Consider the following 24,588-nt stretch of genomic DNA (forward strand, 5'->3'; position numbering starts at 1 on the left):
TTTTATTACCATGCTATTAAGAAGTCCTTTCCAGGTACTACTGAAGCAACAATCAGAATCACAGAAAGAGGGTGAATTCATGCCAGCGGAATAAAAGGACTTGTGAAGGAACCTGAGGAATGGACTATCACATTTAAATCATGTGATACCAAACTGACTTTCCAAGGGGGACTGAGTGGTAATAGTTTGGGAAAACCCAAATGATCCAAGAAATGTACAAAGAATAATACTGAATTAAGAAATAAGATAACGCTTATATCACTGGTTTCAAGCACTGCCTGAATAAAGCATCTCCTTGGGGAAGAATACTTCAGACAGAAGGTTCAAGACTGTTTTTGTATTCTGACCTTAGCCTGTGAATTGTACAGGAAGAAGGGGAATTACCATCTCCATCAGTACCATACTGTAAACTTTATTTGATTCATTCCAATACCGGACATTCCAGCTGGGTTATATGCAAATGCTTGAATGGTGGGAATAATTAGCATTGTAGTTCACAAAATGTATGCTCTTGTTGTAAGAAGTGTTAAAATAATAATTTTGTTTTGTAGATGGGAATTATTAGTGCCTGTTGAATGGGAGATACCATAGGAATGGTGGGAAACCTCAGTTAAGGGATGTCAAAAATGATTTGTCTCGAAATTAGTTAAGAGCAAGTGACAAGTAAATAGAGGGCAGGACCAGATTGGCCTCTGTATTTCACCACCAAGAAGATCAAATTAATCTGCTGTGGGTTGCAACCTCGCAGGCATGGGAGGTGGGAGTATAAGCCATACTGGACCTCTGTTATTCCTGTTTCTGTACCTCATTTGTTGTCTTTTACATTTCGGGATACCAGCAAGATCATGTCACAAATGCTACAGAAATCATCACATGGAAAGAAACCAAAGTTCCTCTTTTATTACACACACCTATGTCAAGAGCCACTGTTATAACCCATCCAAAGCAAGAACCTGTATGCAAAACAGAGAAAATTATTGGATTGCAAGAAACTTAGGAAGAAGTGGTAATAGATTTGGAGATGAATGTCTAAAAGGAGAGAGATGGATTTGTTTTACATTGAAAGATACAGTTCAGGATACGGTAAACAAAAACTAGTAAACAAAAAGGTAAAACCAGCACAGCAATTTAACTCTGTATTGACCCCAAATTATCTGTTGAGTCATGTTACAAGACTCCAAGCAGTTATAGAAATTATAACAAATAAAGCCACCCAGGCATTAGAGTTAATATTAAGTCAGCAATGTCGACGGAAGGAGACCAGGACATCAGGTTGATCATCACAGGCCCAATTTTATTGATCAGCACAGCGGGTTAAATACAGTTCGTAATTAACTTCATGCATATTGCAAAAGTTGAGCTCAGGATTGGTTAGTTACATATCAGCAGTTACACCTACTTTTACATTCCTATGGTCCTACTTTTGATACTTTCTACATATTCTTAGGAGATATTCAGGACTAATCTCTACTCCCTTTCTCCATGTTGCAGCAAGGCCACTGATTGCAAGCTGCTGACATCTCCTTTCAGCTTGCTGACTGCTGATTTCTCAGCTTGACCAGTGGCAATATGTCAGCATGGCCTTTCTCAGCTAACCAACTATTAATAAAGCTCTCCACATTAAAGCTCTCCACACAGCAAAGCCAAACAAAAACTGTAGAGTATCAGAATAGATTGGCTTTGGACTGTTTATTGGCTAAAAAAGGGGGTGCTTGTGGAAAGTTTAATATATCAGATTGTTGAAAATTGATGACCACAGAAAAGTCATTCTAGAAAAAGCAAAAGAAATCAAAGGAAAAAGATATATATAATAACCCAAGTATCAGTCCAAAAATTAGAAAACAACGTTAAAACCTAGATGATGATGTAATATATTAGAAGAAATTAAGATTTTTCATTTTATGTGTTACAACTGTTTTGATATTTCTTCTTTGTATAATCCCCTGTTTTATTTTGCCAGCATAGTCCAGTAGATGCAAGTAGACAAGAAATATTGCTCAAGCCAAATGATTTACAAAGTAAAAGAGTGGGAATTACAAAAATTGCGTATTTTATGATTGGCTTTTTGCTAATATTCAAATGAATTTTATATGTATTGCGTTAGAAAGTAATGCTGTGTTAATTTTCTTAAGTAGTGTGTTAAATATAGTTGTAGGTTATAACAAAATGTTAAAACAAAAACTATGCTATGTAGGATATTTTTTTAAAGAAACGACACACACCAGATAGCACCCACAGGACACATGAGTCCTTCAGAGAAAAAGAAATCATTGCTCCATTATGAGAAGAAACGAACTTCTTCCCGCCTCAAAGGCGCTGTTAGGATTCAGAGGAAGAAGCTGACAGAAGCTGACACTGCCCAGACAGAATCCTGTGTTTGAATGGAATTTATGCATCATGGATGAGGTGTATGAATATGCAACAGGCTGTTGCTTTTAAGGGTTAATCCTCTGTTAACATGGGGACTTTTTCGGGCTTATTTTGCCCAGAAAGAGGTACCTGGACTGTCCATAACTCTTTGTTTTTATTGTCTCATATTGTCCTAATTCAAATTGTCCGAATTATTATGACTCTAATTGTATTACTATTTTTATACCCATTTTATAACGATTTAACTTTTAAAATTTTAAAAACAAGTGATTGGTGTTTTTCACGTACTACGAGCTGGGCGAGGACACCATCCGCCAGGCCTTCGCCCCCTTCGGGCCCATCAAGAGCATCGACATGTCCTGGGACTCCGTCACCATGAAGCACAAGGTGGGACAGGGTTAGGGTTCCCTGGAGGTTCCCTGCCTGCAGCAAGGGGTGGAACCAGAGGAGATTTAGGGTCCTGTCCCAGCCAAACCCTTGTGGGATTGCCTGAGTCTGGCAAAGAGGAGGTGAACTGTCCTGGGAAGGGGTGGAATTCCTTGGGGGCAGTGAGAGCTGGTGATGCTGATGCCCCATGATGAGGGGTTTTGTGGTCTTCTGCAAGGACATTTCTTTCATCCATGTGTCCTAAACACAAAATGATCAGCTTTGCAGAATTTTGGAAGGAATTCTTCCCTGTGAGGGTGGGCAGGCCCTGGCACAGGTTGCCCAGAGAAGCTGTGGCTGCCCCATCCCTGGAAGTGTCCAAAGTCAGGCTGGATGGGGTTTGGGGCAGCCTGGGCTGGTGGAAGGTGTGGAACTGGATTGGCTCTAAGGTCCCCACAACCCAAACCTTTCCATGGTTCCCAGCCCTCAAGGAACATCCTCCTCTCTTCAAGGTTTTCCAGATGCAGCCAGGAGAGGAAAGGGCCTCTATCCCTGTGAAGAACAGGCTCCTTTTAGCTCTGGAGATGAATGTTTGCAGCTGCCTGATCTGCTTAGGGCAGGATTCTGTGGTGGGAGCTGGGGGTGAGTGGGGTGAAGTGCATGGAATCAGAATCCACAGCATGTCTGAGCTCACAGGACCTCTGAGCTTGGGGGCAGCCACAGCACCTCTGAGCTCACAGGCACCCACAGCATCTCTGAGCTTGGGGGCAGCCACAGCACCTCCGACCTCTCCCACAGGACCTCTGAGCTCACAGACACCCACAGCATCTCTGAGCTCTCCCACAGCACCTCTGACCTCTCCCACAGCACCTCTGAGCTCACAGGCACCCACAGCACATCTGATCTCTCTCACAGCACTTCTGAGCTCTCCCACAGCATCTCTGAGCTCTCCCACTGCACTTCTGACCTCTCCCACAGCACCTCTGAGCTCAGCAACACCCACAGCATCTCTGAGCTCTCTCACAGCACATCTGATCTCTCCCACAGCACCTCTGAGCTCACAGGCACCCACAGCACATCTGATCTCTCTCACAGCACTTCTGAGCTCTCCCACAGCACCTCTGAGCTCAGCTACACCCACAGCATCTCTGATCTCTCCCACAGCACCTCTGAGCTCTCCCACAGCACCTCTGACCTCTCCCACAGCATCTCTGAGCTCACCCACAGCACGCCTCATCTCTCCCACAGCACCTCTGAGCTCTCCCACAGCTCTCTGAGCTTGGGGCACTCAGGGGCACCTGCAGGTTCCTCTGAGCTCAGGGCACTCAGGGGCACCTGGCCTTGCTCTTCAGGATTGATTTACCTGGGCCTGGAGTGCCAGGACATGGGAATGGTTTCCCACTGGCAGGAGGCAATTATACGGAATTCCCAGTATTCCATATAATCATATAATATCCCAATAATGAGGCGTGTTAGGCCCTGGCACAGGGTGCCCAGGGAAGCTGTGGCTGCCCCATCCCAAGGCTGGACAGGGCTTGGAGCCCCCTGGGATGGTGGAAGTTGTCCCTGCCCATGGCAGAGGGTGGGACAGGATGGGGTCTTGGTCCCTCCATCCCAAACCATCCTGGCATTCCCTGATCTTCCCGGAGTCCCTTGGAGGACTCAGAGCAGGCCCTGGTGAGGTGTCTCTGACTGAACTCTGGTGTCACTGAATCAAACCCCGGTGGCCTTTGGGCTGGAAGGGTGGGACAGGCACAGGCCAGGCCAGTCTGTCCCAAGAACCAAGTTTACCTTTGCCCCACAGCATCCCATAGAGGGGAGAGTACTGTGCAGAATCCCAGAGGAGCCCCCAGTCTGGGTGACAGGGTGGGCATTGGTTGGACTCAGTGGTCTTGGAGGTCTTTTCCCACCTGAATTGATTCTTTGAAACCCTGAGGTGTTGATCAAACAGAAGTTCATGGGAGTTGCAGTGAGGAGGAGGACAAGAATGGGGGATAGAAAAAGAACATTAAGCTGAACAATGGATTCATGGATTTTTGTGGGGGCTGTTGGAGGGGACTTGGTGATCTTGCCTGGGCATGTCCGGTTTGTTCCTTTGCTGGAGTCTCCTGACAGATATCCTGACCTTTGACAGGGAACCTACAGTGTTTCTTCTCCATTTGCTGATAGGGACAATGCTGGCAGCATTCCCAAGGAATGAGGGTTCCTCTCTTCCCAAAGGTGCCTGCAGTTAAACACACCTTGGGTCTCCTGTCCCAGCAGCCACAACCACCTCAATCTGTGGGACAGCCTGGCTTGGGAAAAGCTGAGCAGAGCTAAATACTCTCATTTAAGGTTTAAAAAAATTTAAAACCTCCAAACCACAAATCTTCAAAGTCTTTTTTAAATATAAAGCTCCATCCCAACCTGTTTTGAATTCTGAGCCTACCAGTACCCTTGGCTTGGGCTGTGAGGGGCAGCCACAGGAATTGTGTTCATGTGGAGCCTGGAATGGGATGGGGCAGAGCTTGGAATGCCCCAGGGGTGCCAGGGCCAGAGGGGAGTGGAATTCCTGTCCTTGAAGGTGCCCAGAGGCCACCTGGATGTGGCCCTGGAGCTCAGGCCAGGTGATCTGAGAGCCCGAGGGGCTCAGTCATGGAAGGGCTGGGCGCAGGTGTGTCACCCACCTGTGTGTCCTGTTGGGAGCACCCAGTGCACCGGGGGAATCCTTTACTGGGAGGGCAGGAAAGGAACACAAAGAGAATTGTGACAGAACTGGGGAATTGTTGAGGAAAAGCCAAAAATACGTGTGTGATATTTTTGGGATCCTGTCGCAGACATCTTTTCGTTAAAAATCCTTTCTTAGGATTTTTCCCTTCTGAGAAGCTGAGAGGCCTCAGAAACAAAATGTAAACAATGATTATCTGCTGCTGTGGAATGCAACAGGTGGATCCGTGATTGTTCTCATGTGGATGTTTGGAATTAATGGCCAATCACGGCAGAACTGGCTCTCTCTTTGTCCAAGCCATAGACCTTTGTTGATTCATTCTTTTGTATTCTTAACATAGCTAGCCTTCTGAGATGAAACTTTTCCTTCTATTCTTTAGTATAATTTTAATGTAATATATATCATAAAATAATAAATCAAGCCTTCTGTAACATGGAGTCAGATCTACATCTCTCATCCTAAGACCCCTGTGACCACTGTCACAGGGTCCCCTGCCAAAGGTGAGAAAAATTATGAATCTGACTCCATGTTCTTAGAAGGTTAATTTATTATTTTATGATATTATATTAATGAAGAATACTAAACTAAACTATACTAAAGAATACAGAAAAGATACAGACAGAAAACTGGAAAGACACTAATGAAATCTGTGACTCTCCCCAGAGTCCTGACACAGTTTGCCCATGATTGGTCATTAAGTAAAAACAATTCACATGAAACCACTGGAGCAATCACCTACCACATTCCAAAGCAGCAAAACACAGGAGAAGCAAATCAGATAATTATTGTTTACATTTTTTTGTGAGGCTTTTCAGCTTCCCAGGAGAAGAATTCTGGTGAAGGGATTTTCCCAGAAAATATGAGAGTGACATACCTGGATGGCAGCAGCACAGGGAAGATGGGAGTGGCGCCCAAGGCTCATTGTGCTTCCAGGGTGTGTCCCAGGAAATGGCACACAGCATTCCCAGCCAGGGAGTTCGGATCCAGGGGCCAGCAGCACACGGGCTGGAAACTTGCTGCCACATTTCTCTTCACAGAGAAAAGCAAGGCACAATTGTTCCCAAGAATATTTCTGAGTTTCACATTCTCTGAACATCAGAGAAAGGAAAAACAATTCTTATCATTTGCTGTGCCTGTGATAGCAGGGCCAGGTGTGAGTGTTTGTGTGTGGGACTGTCTGAATAGTCACGAGACAGAGTCAGGAGATGAGTGCAAAGAGAGCAGCTGTGTGCAGAGTGAGTGCTTGGCAGATTCACTTTGGATGGAATATAATACAGTATAATAAAGTAATTAATTGGCCTTCTAGTAAGATGAAGTCCTCCTCATCATTCCTCCTTCATTGGGCTGCCAGGCAGCAATAGGAACTCAATGATTATCCCTGAGAGGCTGAGCCTGCAGCCCATGGAGGGTGCCTGTGTGGTGCTGGTGTTCACAGGGGTCCCAGGAGAGGGAAGAGATGAGAATGTTGGCTCGATGTTTCAGAAGGTTGATTTATTATTTTATGATATATGTTATATTAAAACCATACTAAAAGAATAGAAGAAAGGATTTCATCAGAAGGCTTGAAAGGAATAGGAAAGGAATGATAATAAAATCTTGTGGCTGACCAGAGAGTCCAAGACAGATGGACTGTGATTGGCCATTAATTAAAAACAACCATATGGGACCAATCAAAGGTCCACCTGTTGCATTCCACAGCAGCAAATAATTATTGTTTACATTTAATTTCTGAGGCCTCTCAGCTTCTCAGGAGAAAAAATCCTAGCAAAAAGATTTTTCATAAAATATCATGGCAGCAATGCTGCAGTGGAGTTTGGGATTTGGGGTTTGGGGTTTGGGTGCTGGGCTGTGCCCCGTGCCTGTCTCCAGCCCTTCACCCCCTCCTCTCCTCCCTCCCTGCAGTCCACGGTGATGGTGCTGCAGAACATGGTGCATCCCAAGGACATCAATGACGACCTGGAGGGAGAGGTGACGGAGGAGTGCGGCAAGTTCGGGGCTGTCAACAGGGTCATCATCTACCAGGAGAAGCAGGACAAGAAGGAGGACGCTGAGATCATCGTCAAGATCTTTGTGGAGTTCTCCATGGCCTCAGAGACTCACAAGGCCATCCAGGCGCTCAGCGGGCGCTGGTTCGCGGGCAGGAAGGTGGTGGTTGAGGTCTATGATCAGGAGAGGTTCGACAACAGCGACCTCTCGGCATGAACTGTGCCCCAGGGCTGGGGCTGGGCCTGGGGATGGCCTGGACCTGATCCTGGGGCTGGGGATGGGCCTGGGCCTGTATCTGATCCTGGGCCTGGGGATAGGCCTGACTCTGATCCTAGGGCTGGGGATGGGCCTGGGGATAGGCCTGGATCTGGTCCTGGGGCTGGGACGGGCCTGGGGATGGGCCTGGATCTGATTCTGGATCTAATCCTGGGGCTGGGATGGGCCTGGGACTGGGCCTGGATCTGACCCTGGGCCTGGTACTGGATCTGACTCTGGGCCTGGGACTGGATCTGACCCTGGAGCTGGGACTGGGCCTGGATCTGAGCCTGGGACCACCTCTGATCCTGGGGCTGGGGATGGTCCAGCTCTTATCCCAGGGTTTGGCCAAGCTTGGACCCAGGGAATCAGCCCAGCTCTGTTCCAAGGAACTGGCCAATTCTCCTGGGGTTCTGCCCTGCCCTCTCTGCCTCCCGGGGTTTTTGTAGCCGTGTGTAAAGGACATTCCAGGACATTCCAGAGCGGGCACGGGGATCTGGTGTCTGGGGAGTTGAGATAAAAACGCAGAGAAAGCCGGTGTCACTTGTGTGTGTGTGTGTGTGTGACAGGGCTGGCACCACCTCGGCCTGGGCTGGCACGGGACTGGCACTGCACTGGCACCTCTTTGGCCCGGTTTGACACCTCTTCAGCCTGGGCTGGCACCCTGGGGAGCAGGGCTGGCACAGAGCTGGCACCCTGAGGAGCAGGGCTGGCCCCAGGAGGTGCTGTGGGTGCCCCTGCCCAGACCCTGCTCCCTCAGGCACACTGGGGTCAGTTCCCTGGGGGCAGGAGCGGCCCTTTCCCTCCAGGATGGGCTCCAGGGATTGGGATGTAGCCAAGGGGGAACCTGGGGAGGGGGAGTCACCCCTGCGGGCTCCTGTCCTGGCACTGGGAGGAACTGGGAGTGCTGGGATGGAGCCCCGATCCAGAGCTGAACCTGTGCTCAGGAATCCCACAGGACTGGGACCCAGCTGGAGGGAATGATCCTGTTACTGAAGAAATGCAAATCTGAGCAGAGTGACCTCCAGGGAACTGCAGCCGGGAATAGAGGGGATTCTGAGCCCAGCCTCCCTCTGGGGTTGCTGCCAGGCCTGGGGTTGTCCTGCATCTGAGCCTGGGACACTCACCCGGGGCTGGAACAGCTCAGCCTGGAGCACAGCCAGCAGGCTGAGTTTCCACAGCTGGAATGTTGGGGGGGTTGGGGGTCTGGATCAACTAGGGTTTGGGATGAAGGGATTTGGGGGTGCCATGTCTACAGCAGCTGGGATTTTGGGATGCAGGGATTTGAGGATGCTGGGGGGCTGTGGCAGCTGGGGTTTGGGATGTGGGGATTTGGGGATGCTGTGCCTACAGCAGCTTTGGTGCTGTCTTTGGCAGCCTCAGGCTTTCAGGAGTAGCTGCACAAATCTCTGAGCAGCTCTGTTGGGGGCCATGTCAAAGGAGCCTCTGGTGTTTAGGGAAAACATCCCAAAAATGCATGGGTTAAGCACGAGAGAACCAGCGTGCCCAGCAGGCAGTGCTGCTCACACCAGCACGGGACCGCCTGCCCTGCTCGCCTATCAGGGTGGGCCACTGACCCCAAACCATCTGTTCAGGACCTGCAGGAAACACGCAAGGAAGCAACCAAACCCTTCTGGCAGTGGAAGCACTGAGGAATTGGAGCTCTTGTCACACGGATCCATCAAATACATTTATGGACCGGATCCACACCGATGTTCTCCTTCTGTCCCAGAGAAGCTGTGGCTGCCCCATCCCTGGCCATGTCCAAGGCCAGGCTGGGCACTGCCTGGAGCAGCCTGGCCCAGGGGAAGGTGTCCCTGCCCATGGCAGGGCTGGCACCGGATGGGCTTTAAGGTCTCTCCATCCCAAACCATTGCAGAGCCCCCAGGGCCGGGATGGGGCGGGTACCCGGCAGCGCCAGCAGCTCGTGCTGCCACCTGCTGTTGGCACCCGGAACTGCAGCTGGGGGCAGTGCATGCGCAGTGGTACTGATTTCCCACACTCACTGCTGCCCTCCTGTGGACAATTCCCAAACTACACCTCCAGGAGATGAGACAGTAAAGAGGAAAAATCCCTGATTTGAAAGGAAAAAGAGCTTCCTGAGCCAAATATCAGGATTTTCTTCCATAAATAAATGGGCCGTGCTGCCTTTGTCCCCATTTATCTATTTTATTGTTTATCCTTCTTCATTCTGTTTCTTTTTTTTTCTTTCCTCCCAGTGCTTCTTCTGCAGTGTTATCTCAAGTCAGGAACTTTGGAACTGATCATTCATCCTTTTTCAATTGCACTGAGCAGCCCCCACCTGCCCTTCCTCAGTCCTTCCTGGTGCTCCAAACTCTTCCCCAACTCCATCCCTTCCCTGGACACGCTCCAGCCGCTCCAGGTCCTTTGTGAGGGTGTGCATTGAGTGAGGAAAAAGCGAGGATCATTTCTCCAGCACCTATTTGAACCTTTAAGTTGCCTCTATTAAAAATGCCAGGAACTGCTTTATTTTAGGAAATGAGACGCAATGCAGGAAGGGCCTTAAAGGAGCTGTAGCAGATACATCAGCCAGAAGCTGATTTTTTTAAACTTTTGATATGCCAAGCAAGCAAGAATCAAGTTTTTGACACATTTTTTATATGGCAGGGGAGTAAGCGGTAATTCATGGATGCATCAGGCAAGGCAGCCCCCCTCATGCTGGTCCTGCTGCCCTGGAATGGCTCCCTCTCTGGGTAACTCTAGGAGGGGCTTTTCCAGTATGGACACCTTGGTACAGTGACCATGGTGGCCACAGTGGCAATAATGACCACAGTGGTAACAATTAGCCACAGTGGTCACAGAGGACAAAGTGACCACAGTGGCCATAATGGCCTCAGTAGCCTTAGTGGCCTCTGGGGGTCCTGGTGCCCTTCATGATCATGGTGGCACCAGTGGCCTTCAAGACTACAGTCACTTTGGTGGCCTCATGGCTTAGAGGGTTCCAATGGCCACTGCCATGGCCATGTTAGCCAGGAGAAGCCCGCCAAGGTGGGAGGAGTTCCTGGGGAGGCTTCCACCTGTGGGGAAAAAGAGAGGGTTCAGGGGGACCATGGCATGAAGGGGTCAGGGGTTCAGGGGGCCATAGGGGAGCAGGACAGCGGTAACGGGGGTGCCCTAAGGCTGTGGGATCAGAGGGGGTCATAATGAGGTCCCTTTCCCCTGTGCCCAACCATGAGTGACCTTGTCCTCCCCACCCCTGTGGATGTCCCCAACACTGGCTGTTCCAGTACCCCTCACCTGACACTGCGTGTTCCCATCTCCTGTGCCCACCAGTGGCTTTCCCTGTCCATCTCCCCAGCACTGGGTACCCTGCCTCCCAACCACAGTGTGTGTCCCTTTCCCCTCTGGCCATGGGTGTCTCCAGAACTGTGTGTCCCTGTCCTCAACCCTCACTGACTGTCCCCATGCCCCAAGGCTGTTCCCATGATGTCACCTCGCAACCACTCGCAGTTGTAGTTGCTGAAGTTCCCAGTGGAGCGAAGCACAATCTGCACCTTCTTCCCTTCCCTGGTGACTTTGGTGACCTCAAAGGTCTCAAAGGGTGGGATCAGCACCTCCTTCTCGCTTTGATTGAAGGAGAACTTCTGGATGTCTGCTCCATGGCACATGTGCACCTCAAACATCGTGACGCACCCATAACCCTGGGCCACCGTTTTGTCCAGTGACGACGAAGCGAATTGACCAAAGCGGATTTCATGGCCAGGTGTCACATTGAACTGGACCGTCCTCACCCCACGGAACACATCTGGACACTCATGAGGGCGTCTCAGCTTCTGGAGGGCCTGGGTCAGCAGGAAATGCAGCGTTTTGAAGTGAAAGTTGTCCCGGTATTCCTGGCGGGAGCGCCCAGCCTCGCGCACGGCCGGGTTGAGCTGCTTGTGCACGTCCCCCATCGTGTAGGCCATGAGGGCCATGGCCTGGGCTGGGGACAGAGGGGATGAGGAGCTGCCCCGCTTCTGCCACTCGTCTGTGGCCTTCACCCAGGCCTGGGAAAACTCCTTGTTCTCCTGGAACTCAGAGCCATTGAGGGCCGGCAAGGCCTCAGTCATGGCAGGGCCACAGTTGAGGTACTGGTCATCAAAGGAGTTCTGGGCCATGTCCAGGGGCACCACCTTGATGTCCGCAGTGGCCACGGTCATTGCCAGCAGTGCCAGGGTGTGAGTCAGGGGGGCCATGGAGAAGAGAGGCCACAGTGGCCAGTGTGGGACACTGTGGGACACAGAGGGGACACAGAGGACAGACTGTGTGACACAGGGAAGACACTGAGTGATACCAGGGGATGCTGAGGGGACACAGGGGACGCTTAGGGACATGGGGGGACAATGGGGAGGCTTCCCTGGGGAGGGACTGGGGAGGGACTAGGAAGGGACAGTGGGGTCAGACCAGGGAGGGGAGGCAGCCCTGGCCAGAAGACACCAGGACGAGTCCTGAGACCCTGATTCCAAATCCTGGGGTCAATTCTGGTGGCTCTGGTGTCCTCCAGTTCCCCCCCAGGGACCCCAATCCCACTCCCACAGTTTTGGGTCATTCCCCTGGGGTCCTCTCAGCCCCCCCAAGACCCCAACCCAAATCTGGGGTCACTCCCTGAACTCCCAGTGTCCCTCTCAGCCCACCCCCAGATCCCAGTCCCACTCTGGGTCCTTTTTGGGGTTGTTGGAAATGATACAGTCCAGGATCACAACCCAAATCCCAGCATCATCCCCTCCTGCCTCAAGTGTCCCCCAGCTCTCCCATGGTCCTGGTCACAGTTCCTCCTGCTGCCCCCAGAGCCCTGTGAACCCCAGTCCCATGTCCCCCAGTGTCCCCCAGCTTCCTCAAGGTCTCCAAACCCCACATCACATTCCCTCCCCCCCCTCACCTCCAGGGCTCCCCCAGGGCCCCAGTCCCGATGTCAAGGTCCCCTCTCTCCCTGGAGGGGAGTGAGGGGACCTTGTGTCTCCTGGAGTTCCCCCAGCCCCTGACACCAAAATCAGCCAGAGTGAACTCCCTGGTGGAACTGGAGGCATCAGAGAGCCAGGATTCTTTATCGGCTCAGACTCACTGCAGATCTTTCCCGGTCCTGCAGCTTGGTGGGACTTTGCCACTTCTATCCACTGTACTTATAAATATTTATTAAAATAGGCTTCTTAGCTAATACAAAACCAGCATATTTCCTGTAAATAAGTGCCATGGCTCTGCCTCTCTCTTCTTTTATTTTTCTGAAGAATTCCTAAGAAGTCATCTGGAGGTCATTTTCACTAATTGCCCCAATATTCCAGATGACGTCACCCAAACTTCTGCTTTTGGCAGGCGCTGCTCCTTCTGTGTTACAGAACTTGTCAAAAAACCCGCTGGAGTTCCCTTTTATCTCTTTCTCCACTACTTTGAGCCATGTTTATTGTCCTCTGTAAATACTTATACGTCCTTTTATCATTTTTGCCAGTCAGACTTTAAGCTCTGACCAGCACCTGCGCCATGAGGGGAAAAGCCACACTATGAAAAACCAAGTCTCCACAAATCAGTCTTGAAACTTGATTGCAATAAAGGGACAGAGTTTCCACAGCCATACCCCTGTGGGGTTTCTCTCTCCAGGTTTCGGAGGGCGCAGCCTCCTTTTATCCCAAACTCCTGGCCACATGTTGCCCTCTCCCTTTCCCCATTGGCTGAGGTACAAAGAAGGTGCAGCCGTCCCAAACCACCTACCCCATATCCTCCTTCAAGCTGTCATTTTCTCCAAAAATTCAGAAGTTCAGGCTGTCCGGGTGATGGAATAGGCTGTGTGGGGACCAATTTCTCGTATTAGTCAAAAGTTCAGGACTTCCCACTTTCTGGTCAAACCACCAGGGTTCTGTGACAAACTTCATGTCTTCTTGTGTAGACATACTGAAAGCCATTTTGAAGACACTGACAACAATTTCTCCTAAAGACCCCCAACCCTCTGAGTCATTTTTCAAAGGCATCACCACCCATCTTTCCTATAAAATCCTTCCCTGTGATGGTGGTGATGCCCTGGCACAGGCTGCCCAGAGAAGCTCTGGCTGCCCCATCCCTGGCCGTGTCCAAGGCCAGGCTTTGCAGGGCCAGGAGCAGCCTGGCCCAGGGGAAGATGTCCCTGCCCATGGCAAAGCTGGCACCGGATGGGCTTTAAGGTCTCTCCATCGCAAACCATTGCAGAGCCTCCGGGACCGGGATGGGGTGGGGAGGGCGCTCGGCAGCGCCAGCAGCTCATGCTGCCGCCTGCTGTTGGGACCCAGAACTGCAGCTGGGAGGGGCACATGTGCAATGCCGCTGATTTCCCACGCTCGTTGCTGCCCTACGGTGCACAATTCCCAAACCGCAACTGCCAGAATCCCCAAATCCCAGAATGGGTCAGGCAGGAAGGACCCAGAGTGGGCACCTGGCCCAACCTCCCAGCTCAGGCAGCGACATCCCTGAGACCAGGATTGTGTTCAGAGCAGCCCAGAACTGGACATGGCACTGGGCAGAGCTGGACACGGCACTCCTGATGTGCCTCCCTGGGCAGGGCAGAGGGGCATGATCAATCCCTGACCTCCTGGCCCCACTCTTCCCAAGATCCTCTGGATTCCTCCTGGCCCCAGGACACACAGCCACCTACACTGGTCACTCACCAGCATCCCCATGTCCGTCTCCAGAGCTGCCCCAGCAGGTCCCCACCAGCAGGGATTGTGCCTTCCCAGGGACAGGACCTGTACTTGCCCTCTTGAACGTCCCAATTTCCAGCTTTTAACATCCCCCTGAAGTACAGGATATGGCAGGATACTCTGTCTGGAATGGGACCAAGGGACAATGTCCTATTTGTGGCCATTGGGGGTGCATTGAGAGGGGTCTGCTGCTAATTTTGGTGCTGAATTGGGCTAAAACCAGCCCAAATCACCAACGCCAATTTGACAACTGAGGCTGAAGCACCAGAGCTGGGCCTGGCCATCCATCAGCTGACCTTGGGAATGTCCAGTGCTGTCTCAGACAGAGTTTCCCCTCCCCTATTCCTGCTTGGAATGAAATGTGTATGACGCTCCTCCTTTAGGATGTGGATGCTCCCAGAGGATCCTCCTTGAGGCTGAGAAATAAAACATTCCCACAAGTATTTGTGTGGGGAGTGACATCGAGGCCTGCTTAAGAATTGTCACTTTTTGCTGGCTTTGTCAGATTTATTTAACGGAATAGTTTTAATTGGATTTTTTAATACAATTGCATTGCAAAATGGTACTAGTAGCCACAGTGGCTGTGGTAGCCTTGTGGCTGAGGGATTCTACGTGATCATGGTGGCCACAGTGACCTTGGTGGTTGTAGCGACCATGATGGCCAGAGTGGCTGTGGTGGCCTTGGTAGCCTTTGTGGCCTCATTTCCCTGGGGGTCCTGTTGGTCTTGGTGATCAGAGTGGCCAGAGTGATGACAGTAACCTTGGTGCCTTTGTGGCCAAGGCTGCCACAGTGGTCACAGTGACCTGGGAGTCCCTGGTGGCCTCACGGCTCAGAAGATCCCAGTGGCCACTGCCAGGGCTGCGGTGGTCAAGAGGAGTCCTCCGAGGTGGAAGGTGGCCCTGGGGATGCTCCCACCTGAGGGGCAAAGAGGGGCATCAGGGGGACCATCAGGGTAGTAAGGGGGTCAGGGATGGCCATAATGGGAAGTTAGGGGTGATAGGTGAGATGGGGGCCATGAGGTGACAGATGACAGGGTGTCAGGGAGGAACACAGGGCGGGTACCGGGGGGCCAGGGAGGTCAAGGGAGGCATTGTAGGCTTAGGGGTGACAGAGGTAAAGGGGAGTCAGGGATTGCCATGGGGGATTACAGAGGGTTAAAGGGAGGTTACAGGGTTTCAGGGAGTGGCATGGGGGGTCCTGGCCCACCCATGTTCTGTACACAGGGCCCATCCCCACAGCACTGCCTTTATCAGATAGGGACAGGGTTGGTACCCTGGGAGGGTCCCTGTCTCTGTCCCTGTTCCCTGGCACAGATGTTCCTGTGTCTGCTCCCTCCCAGAAGCGGGGATCCCCATCCCTGTTCTCTGTCATGGCTGTTCCTCTCCCTGTGCCCACTATGGGTGTCCCCAGACTTGGTGTCCCCAGCCCAGGGTATCCTTGTCCCACCACACACTGTGGGTGTCCCTGTCCCCCATCCCCAGTCAGTGTCATTGTCCCCTGTGCCTTATCATGGCCGTCCCCATTCCCCCTGGCTGTCCCCTGTAGTGTCACCTCCCAGCCATTCGCAGTTGTATTTGCTGTAGGTCCCGGTGGACTGGAGCTGGATCTGTGTCTTGTCCCCTTCCCGGGTGTATTGGGTGACCTTGAAGGTCTCAAAGGGTGGGATCAGAACCGCCTTCACTTCCTGACGTTCGGTGGAAAGCTGGATTTCCACACCATGGCACGTGTGCACCTCGAGCATTGTGGTACCGGGATGCTGGCCAATTGGTTTGCTCGGGAACATTGACAGGAATTTACCGAACCGGATGGTGTCGCTGCGCTGTGCCTCGATCCCAGTGTAATACACATCCAGGAACGCGTCCCGACACTGCCCTTTCTGAGCGTCCCGCAGAGTGGCCAGGGCATCGGTCAGCAGGAAATGCAGCGTTTTGAAGTGGAAATTGTCCTGGTATTCCTGGCTGGAGCGTCCAGCCACACGGACAGCATCATTGAATGTTCTCTCGCCAGCGAAGGCCATGATGGCGGTGGCCTGGTCTGGGGACAGAGGGGACACAGGGGGGCCCCGACTCTGCCACGCAGCTGCAGCCTTCACCCAAACCTCAGCAAACTCCTCGTTCTGCTGGAACTCAGACCCACTGAGGGTCAGCAATGCCGCCTTCATGGCAGGGCCACAGCCCTGGTACTGGTCATCAAAGGAGTACGGGGCCATGTCCAGGGGCACCACCTCGACAGCCGTGGTGGCCATGGCCATTGTCAGCAGTGCCAGGGTCTGAGCCAGGGGGGCCATGAAGAGGAGAGGCCACAGCGACCAAGTGTGGACACTGGAGGACACAGAGGGGACGTGGGGGAGACATGGGGAGGATTCCTCAGTGAGGGACTGGGGAGGGGAGTGAAGTCACCCCAGGGGGAAGGGAGGCACTCCTGGCCAGCAGACCCCAGGGCATGTCTGGAGTCCCTGATCCCAAATTCTGTGATTACTTATGCCTCCCCAATGTCCCCCAGCCCCAGGAACCCCAATCCCAATCCCACAGTACCATGGCCCCCCAGAAGCTCAATTCTAGTCCCATGACTACAAGTCCCCTCAGCCCCAGCAGGATCCTGACCCAAATCCTGGAGTCACACCCTGAGCCCCACTATGTCCTTTTCCACCCATCCCTATACTCCCAATCCCACTCCCCTTCCTCAATTTCTTTGATGTCACCCCAAGACCTCAACACAAATCCAGGCATCACCCCCTGCCCCCACAGTGTCTTTCAGACCCCCCCCAAGACCCCAATCCCACTCCCACCATCCCACGTCCTCCCTCATTTTCCCCAGAGCCCCCCATTACCCCAATCCCAGTCCTCTGACTCCCCTGGTGTCCCCAAGCACTGTAATCCCAATCCCATGTTGCCCCCAAGAGTCCCCAGGGGTCCCCTCAGCACCCCAGGACCCCAGTCCTAACCTGGGGACACTCTCTGAACCTCCAGTATCCTCTCAGCCCACCCCCAGACCACAACCCCACTCCCAATCTGGTGTCCCCTTTGGGGTTGTTGGAAACGATACACCCCAGGACCCCAGCCCCAATCCCAGGATCACCCTCTGCCCCCTGCAGAGTCCTCCAGCCCTCCCATGGCCCAGTCACACCCCAAGGTCTCCCCTGCTGCCCCCTGGAGCCCTGTGAGCCTCAGTCCCATGTCCCCACTGTCCCACAGCTTCCTGAAGGACTCCAACCCCACATCACATTCTCTCCCAGGGTCCCCCCAGTGTCCCCCAGGGACCCAGTCACAATGCCAAGGTCCCCTCTCTCCCCTTCCAAGTGTCCCCTGGAGTTCCCCCAGCCCCTGACACCAAAATCAGCCAGAGTGAACTCCCTGGTGGAACTGGAGGCATCAGAGAGCCAGGATTCTTTATCAGCTTGGACTGCAGATCTGTCCTGGTCCTGCAGGTCATGAGGGACTTTGCCACAGGGTCTTTATCCACCACAATTATGAATATTCATTTCACTGTGTCCCTCAACTATTTTAGAAACTTCACATTTCCTATAAATAATTTGCATGGTTCTGCCTCTTTCTTGAAATCCTTTTATGGTCCTGGAGAATGATAAAAATGAGTTTTCTCAGTGTGGTTTTCACTGAGTGCCCCAGTATAGCGGATGCCCTCACCTTGAACTTTCACTTTCGGCAGACGCTGCTCATTCTGTTACAGAACTTGCCAAAAACCCCTTACATGACTTTACTTTATCTCTTTCTCCACAGATTCTAGCCCCCTTTGCTCTTCTGTGTACACACTTTTGCATCCTTTCATTGGTTTTTACTTGTTCTTCTTTAAGCCCTATCCAGCAGTATTCAGGAGAACTCAAACTTTCTATTCTCTCTCTTGTTGCTCAGCCCCCATGACCTCAATCCCACCGTCCCATGTGACCCCAGTTTCCCCCAGTTCCACTCCCTATTGCTCACTGATTTGCTGCCACACCTCAGATGCCAGCTGGGATCCCCTATCAGATGACATCCCTGTAGGCACCTTGAGCCTGGGGATGATCTCTTAGGGGAGTGCCTGAGTGAGTTCCCTGGCCTTGCTGGTGTGGCAGGAGAAGTTCTACACCCCCAAAAACTGGATCCACCAACACCAGGAGATACCTGAGCCTATGTTGGTGTGGTAGCTCAGAAAAGCCATTTGCCAGTAATCCCCAGGAGTGTTTCATCTTTCAGTGATGCCTGGAGATGATGGTTTTGAATGCAAAGGGTGCTTTTCAAAGCACATCAGGCATTGCTCTATAACAGACCTGACAATTTTGTCCTAGGGACACTGAGGATCTGAGGCCACAGACCAGTGCCCATGGCATCGATTCCCCAGAGCTTTGCTGGTGCTTTTCTCCTTTATAAATTGCAGCATCAGTTAGGGAGGGCCTAACCTGGTTATTGGGAGTTACCTCTCACCCACCCACCCAGCCACCCTCTTTATTGTGTGCTTTTAGATAACCAGCCAATTTTCAATCTGCCCAACTCTATCCAGGCCTCACCTCTGGGGCTGAAATTCCTTTCTCAGGAATTAACACCAGGATGCTTTGTTGCAGAACCTCTTGTGCAGCTTTATTACAAATCTATTTACCCACAGATACTTGTCAATCCCCAAGCTGGTGTGCGCTGGAATGTAGTACGGCCACTTCTTTGGGCAGCTGAATGGAATCCACAAGGAACAATATTTGTTCTTTATATTTAATCAAAGATTGGTGTGCTGATAACTGACTTCCTTCTTCCCATATGGCTCCATGGCCATGAGCAATGCTCAAAGCAGATGGCAAGTGAGTTCCTACATTTGCTCTTTTTCTCACTGACAATTCCAGAGCTCTTTGTAATTCATCGAGTTCCACTCCTTGTTCCATCTTCTTGCAGTTACAATGAGTAGAGTATATATCATGAAGTTTTCTCTCAAATTGGATTTCCTGGCCTCTTGGATGAGGAGAGCAGTTGCTGCTATGGCCCAAATCCTGTCTGATGTCAAGTTGTTTGGAAAAACACCCCACAGGTCACCCAGAATGATCTTTGATTTGGACTCCTCAGAAAAGACATGGGTTCTGTAACACAAAGATGGCCCTGATGTCCACATCTCCCATGGGATTTCCTCTACTTTCAGCTTTTTGTGTATCAATGACAGCACCAGGCCCTGGGTGTCCTATCTACTATGCAGCTGCCCAAAGAAGTGAGCGTGATACAGTCCAGGGCACATCAGCTTGGGGATGGACAAATCCCTGTGGGAAACAGACTTGCATTAAAGCTGCACAAGAAGTTCCGCAACAAAGCATCCTGGTGTTAATTCCTGAGAAAGGAATTTCAGCCCCAGAGGTGAGGCCTGGATAGAGTTGGGCAGATTGAAAATTGGCTGCTTATCTAAAAGCCCACAATAAAGAGGGTGGCTGGGTGGGTGGGTGAGAGGTAACTCCCAATAACCAGGTTAGGCCCTCCCTAACTGATGCTGCAATTTATAAAGGAGAAAAGCACCAGCAAAGCTCTGGGGAATCGATGCCATGGGCACTGGTCTGTGGCCTCAGATCCTCAGTGTCCCTAGGACAAAATTGTCAGGTCTGTTATAGAGCAATGCCTGATATGTTTTCAAAAGAACCCTTTGAATTCAAAACCATCACCTCCAGGCATCACTGAAAGAGAAACACTCCTGGGGATTACTGGCAAATGGATTTTCTGAGCTACCACACCCACATAGGCTCAGGTATCTCCTGGTGTTAGTGGATTCCTTTTTTGGGGTTCCAAAACTTCTTCTGTTATACCAACAAGGCCGGGGAAGTCACCCAGGTGCTCCCCCAGGAGATCCATCTCCAGGCTCAAGGTGCCTACAGGGATGTCTGTTGAGGGATTTTTGCAGGAAAATGAATGCAGTGCTCAAGTCAGTCTTTATGGGGTCTGAGTAGAATTTCACATTGTCTCCCATAACTCAAAACCAGGAAGAGCCTCCTCAGGAGAAAAACAAGTCCAGGATGTGGGGCATGCTAAGAAGATGGAGCAAAAAACCACAGCAGAGCCCATGAAGTCAAAATAGTAACCCACAGAGAGAGGCATGAAAAAAGAAGACTAACCCATCAGCTGAAGGCTTGAAACACATGCACAGATTGGCTGAACCAATAATTCATTAGCTTGAGGTGCGTGAACAGTAGAACAGAGCATAAATACAGCGTGTTCTTGTAACAAATTTGACTTCACTTGATCATATTGATCCTGGCGTGATGTTCCATTGCTGATTCTCTGCAGATGTCACCTGATAGGAGACCCCAACTGGTATCTGAAGTGTGACTGCAACTCAGTGAGCAGTGGGGAATGGGACCTGGGGGGAACCTGGGGAGGACATGGGATGGTGGGATTGGGGACCTGGGAGGTGAGCAATAAGAGAGAGAATTGAATGTTTTAGATCCCTTAATGGTGCTGGATAGGGCTTAAAGAATAACTAGCAAAAATCAATAAAAGGATGTAAAATTGTGTACACAGCAGATCAAAGGTGGCTGGAACCTGTGGAGAAAGAGATAAAGGCCACACCTGTGAGGGGTTTTTGGCAAGTTCTGTAACACAGAAGGAGCAATGCCTGCCCAAAAGTGAAAGTTCAGGTTGAGGTCACCTGGGATATTGGGGCACTCAGTGAAAACTACATCCTGGCACCCCATTTTTATGACTCTCCAGGACAATAAAAAATATTTCCTAAAAGAGGCAGAGCCATGCAGATTATCTACGGGAAAAGTGCTGGTTTCTGTATTAGATAGGGGACACAATTCCATGAATATTTATAATTATGGTGGATAAATACCCAATGGCAAAGTCCCCCCTGATGTGCAGGTTCAGGAGAGATCTGCTGTGAGTCTGAGCTGAGAAAGAATTCTGGCTTTCTGATACCTCCAGTTCCTTCAGGGAGTTTACTCTGGCCAATTTAGGTATCAGGGACTGGGGACCCTTGTGGGGGAAACATGGGACAGTGGGATTGGGGTCTGGGGTGGCAATTGGGGTGTCAAGGGATTGAGATCCTGGAGTGGTCCAGGGGCAGCGATGGGGAACAAAGGACCATGGGAGTGGCAGTGGGGTACTGGGGCACACTTGGGGGGCACATGGGACTGGATCAGGGTCCAGGGGTCCCCGGGGTGGTCATGGGACTGAGAGTGGGATTGGGGTAAGGTGGGGAGGGGACAGGGACAAGTGGGACCCATTGGGGACCCAAAACCTTGGGCCAGGATCCTGGGGGACATGGGGTCACTGGGAGGGGTACAAGGGTTTGGGGTAATGGAGACACTGGGAAACACCGAGAGGCAGGGACACAGAACGGTGGGAGTGGAATTGAGATTCTGGGGGTCAATGGGGTTACTGGTGGGGGGAGTCAGGAAGTGACCTCAGGATTTGAGTCAGGGTCCTGCAAGGGTGCTTACAAGGCATCTTGAGGGGGGATATAGGACTGTGGGAGTGGGATTGGGAGTAAGGGGTCTGGGGAACACTGGGGCACCCAGGAGTGACCCACGGATTTGGGATGAGGTTCCAGGACATGCCCAGGTGTCTCCTGGCCAGGACTGTCCCCACTCTCTCTGGGCTGAACCCATTCTCCCTCCCCAAGGAAGCCTCCCCATGTCCTGCCATGTTCCTCAGCATCTCCTGTCTCCCGTCAGTGTCTCCTCAGCATCCCCTGGTGTCCCCCTGTGTCCTCCCTGTGTTTCACAATCTGTCCTCTGTGTCTCCTCTGTGCCCTACAGTGTCCCATAGCAGCGATTGTGGCCTCTCTTCTCCATGGCCCCCCTGTATCAGATCCTGGCACTCCTGGCAATAACCATGGCCACTGTGGACATCAAGGCAGTGCCCCTGGACATGGCCCAGAACTCCTTTGATGACCAGTACCTGAAGTGTAGCAATAAAATGACTGAGAAGTTGCCAGAACTCAAGCGCTCCGATTTCCTCAAGAATGGCACATTCGAAAAGATCTGGAATAAGGCCACAGCCGTGTGTGAGAATCAAGGCTACTGTGCATCCACTCTGACCAAAGACCAGGCCATCGCCCTCCTGGTCTACACAATGGGGGATGTGTATAGTGACTTCAATACAGCCGTGCGCACAGCTGGAAAGTCCAGCCAGCAATACCAGGACAAGTTCTACTTCAAAACACTGCATTTCCTGCTGACCAATGTCCTCCAGAAGCTGAGACGCCCTAATGAGTGTCTGAATGTGTTCCGGGGGGTGAAGGATGTCCAGTTTAAGGTGAACGCTGGAGATAAAGTCCGCTTCGGTCAATTTGCTTCGTCGTCACTGGACAAAAGTGTGGCCCAGGGTTTTGGGACAGACACAATGTTCGAGGTGCAGACCTGCCACGGAGCAGACATCCACAACTTCTCCTTCAAAAAACATGAGAAGGAGGTGCTGATCCCGCCCTTCGAGACCTTTGAGGTCACTTATGTCAAGAAAGAACAAAGCACATTGAACATTGGTCTTCGCTCCACTGGGATCTTCAGCAACTACGACTGCGAGTGGTTGCGAGGTGACATAATGGGAAGAATCTGGGGACATGGGAACACTCAGTGAGGGCTGGGGACAAGGAGTCACGGTGCTGCGGACACTCATGGCCCAGAGGGGACAGGGACACACACTGTGGGTGGGAGGTGGGACACCCACAGCTGGGGACAGGGGATGGGGACACCCATTGCCAGGTGACAGGGACACGGATATACAGGGCTGGGAACACTCACAGGGATGGAGAGGACAAGGCCACCCATGGTTGGTCACAGAGGAAAGAGATCTCATAATGGCCCCCTCTGACATCCCATACTCTCAGGATCCCCCATCACCCTGTCCCTCTCCCCATGGCCCTCCTGACCCCCTGACCCCTTCACCCCATGGTCCCTCCTGACCCCGCTCACCTTCTCACCCCATGATCCCCCTGACCCTCTCTTTGTCCCTCCAGGTGGGAGCCTCCCCAGGAACTCCCCCCACCTTGGGGGCTTTCTCCTGGCTACTGTGGCCATGGCAGTGGCCATTGGAACCCTCTGAGCCACACAGCAACCAAGGTCACTGTGGTCTTGGAGGCCAGTGTGGCCACCATGGTCACTGTAACAAAGCGTCCATCCTGGATAGCCCCTCTGAGAGCTTCTCTGCGAGGCAGTGGTGCCAGGGAAGCAGGACCAGCAGGAGGGGGACTGCCTTGCCTGATGTGTCAATCAATTGCCACTTACTCACTTTCTGTATAAGAAATGTATAAAAAACTTGATCCTTGCTTGCTTCGTGTGTCAAAAGTTTAACAAAATTTGCCGCTTGCTCACTTGAGGTATCTGCTACAGCTCTTTTATCGCCTTTCCTGCAGGTCCTCATTTCCTAAAATAAAGCTTTTCCGGGAATTTTTGTTAGAGGCAAATCAAAGTTTTATTTTTCAAACCTCGATCTTCAAAGAGATGCTGGAGAAATGTTCCTCCCTTTTTCCTCGTTCACTGCAGCCCCTCAGAAAGGACCTGGAGGGGCTGGAGCGTGTCCAGGGAAGGGATGGAGCTGTGGAAGGGTCTGGAGCAGCAGGAAGGGCTGAGGGAGCTGGTGGGGGCTGTTCAGCAGAATTAAAAAAGGATGAATAATCACTTTGGGGCTAGTTCCAAAGTTCTGAGGTAACACAAGAGAACATGCATTGGGAGGAAAAAAAAAAAAGAAACAGAATGAAGAAGGATAAACAATAAAATAGATAAATGGGGACAAAGGCAGCACGGCCCATTTATTTATGGAAGAAAATCCTGATGTTTTGCTCAGGAAACTCTTTTTTCTTTCAAATCAGGGATTTCCCTATTTACCCGCTCATATCCTGGAGTTTTGGTTTAGGAATTCTCCAGGACAATCGGAGGATTTCCAGAGAGAGGCAGAGCCATGCAAATTATTTACGAGAAATGTGCTATTTCTGTGTTAGATAGGAAAACTACTTTAATGAATATGTATAATTTTGCTGGATAAATTCCATGTGGCAAAGTCTGTCCTGAGCTGCAGGACCAGGAGAGATCCTCTGTGAGTCTGAGCTGATCAAGAATTCTGGCTTTCTGATGACTCCAGTTCCTTCAGGGAGTTCACTCAGGCTGATATCGGTATCAGGGGCTGGGGGGACTCCAGGGAACCCCTGGGGGGCGAGCAGGACATGTGACTATGGAATTGGCATTGGGATTGGGATTGCTGTCCTGTGAGGACACTGGGAGAGTCACAGGACTGGGACTGGGGTCATGGATTGCTCTGGGGGAAAGTGAGGAGGGACACAGGAGA

At 51.4% G+C, this 24,588-nt stretch overlaps 2 protein-coding genes across 2 annotated transcripts; one reads left to right on the forward strand and one right to left on the reverse strand.

Moving 5' to 3' along the window:
• Positions 1 to 10,636: 10,636 nt before the first annotated feature.
• LOC135442961 (NAD(P)(+)--arginine ADP-ribosyltransferase 2-like) lies at positions 10,637 to 11,909 on the reverse strand. The gene is made up of 2 exons (XM_064703230.1): positions 11,139 to 11,909; positions 10,637 to 10,722 (listed from the first exon to the last, which is right to left on the reverse strand). Exons 1-2 carry the CDS (start codon positions 11,878 to 11,880, stop codon positions 10,637 to 10,639), a joined length of 828 nt encoding a protein of 275 aa, XP_064559300.1. The 5' UTR covers positions 11,881 to 11,909.
• A 10,231-nt stretch (positions 11,910 to 22,140) lies between these two features.
• LOC135442962 (NAD(P)(+)--arginine ADP-ribosyltransferase 2-like) lies at positions 22,141 to 23,349 on the forward strand. The gene is made up of 2 exons (XM_064703231.1): positions 22,141 to 22,840; positions 23,264 to 23,349. The coding sequence occupies exons 1-2, from the start codon at positions 22,141 to 22,143 to the stop codon at positions 23,347 to 23,349; spliced, it is 786 nt and encodes a 261-aa protein (XP_064559301.1).
• Positions 23,350 to 24,588: the final 1,239 nt, after the last annotated feature.

This window comes from Zonotrichia leucophrys, chromosome 2, assembly GCF_028769735.1.
Source record: "Zonotrichia leucophrys gambelii isolate GWCS_2022_RI chromosome 2, RI_Zleu_2.0, whole genome shotgun sequence".
Classification (NCBI taxonomy): Eukaryota; Metazoa; Chordata; class Aves; order Passeriformes; family Passerellidae; genus Zonotrichia; species Zonotrichia leucophrys.

Coding starts and splice junctions, on each gene's coding strand:
- LOC135442961 (XM_064703230.1), bottom strand. CDS start 11,880: ATGGCCCCCCTGACTCACACCCTGGCACTGCTGGCAATGACCGTGGCC. Junction 10,723..11,138: donor CAACTGCGAGTGGTTGCGAG/GTGACATCATGG, acceptor TTTTCCCCACAG/GTGGAAGCCTCCCCAGGAAC.
- LOC135442962 (XM_064703231.1), top strand. CDS start 22,141: ATGGCCACTGTGGACATCAAGGCAGTGCCCCTGGACATGGCCCAGAAC. Junction 22,841..23,263: donor CGACTGCGAGTGGTTGCGAG/GTGACATAATGG, acceptor TTGTCCCTCCAG/GTGGGAGCCTCCCCAGGAAC.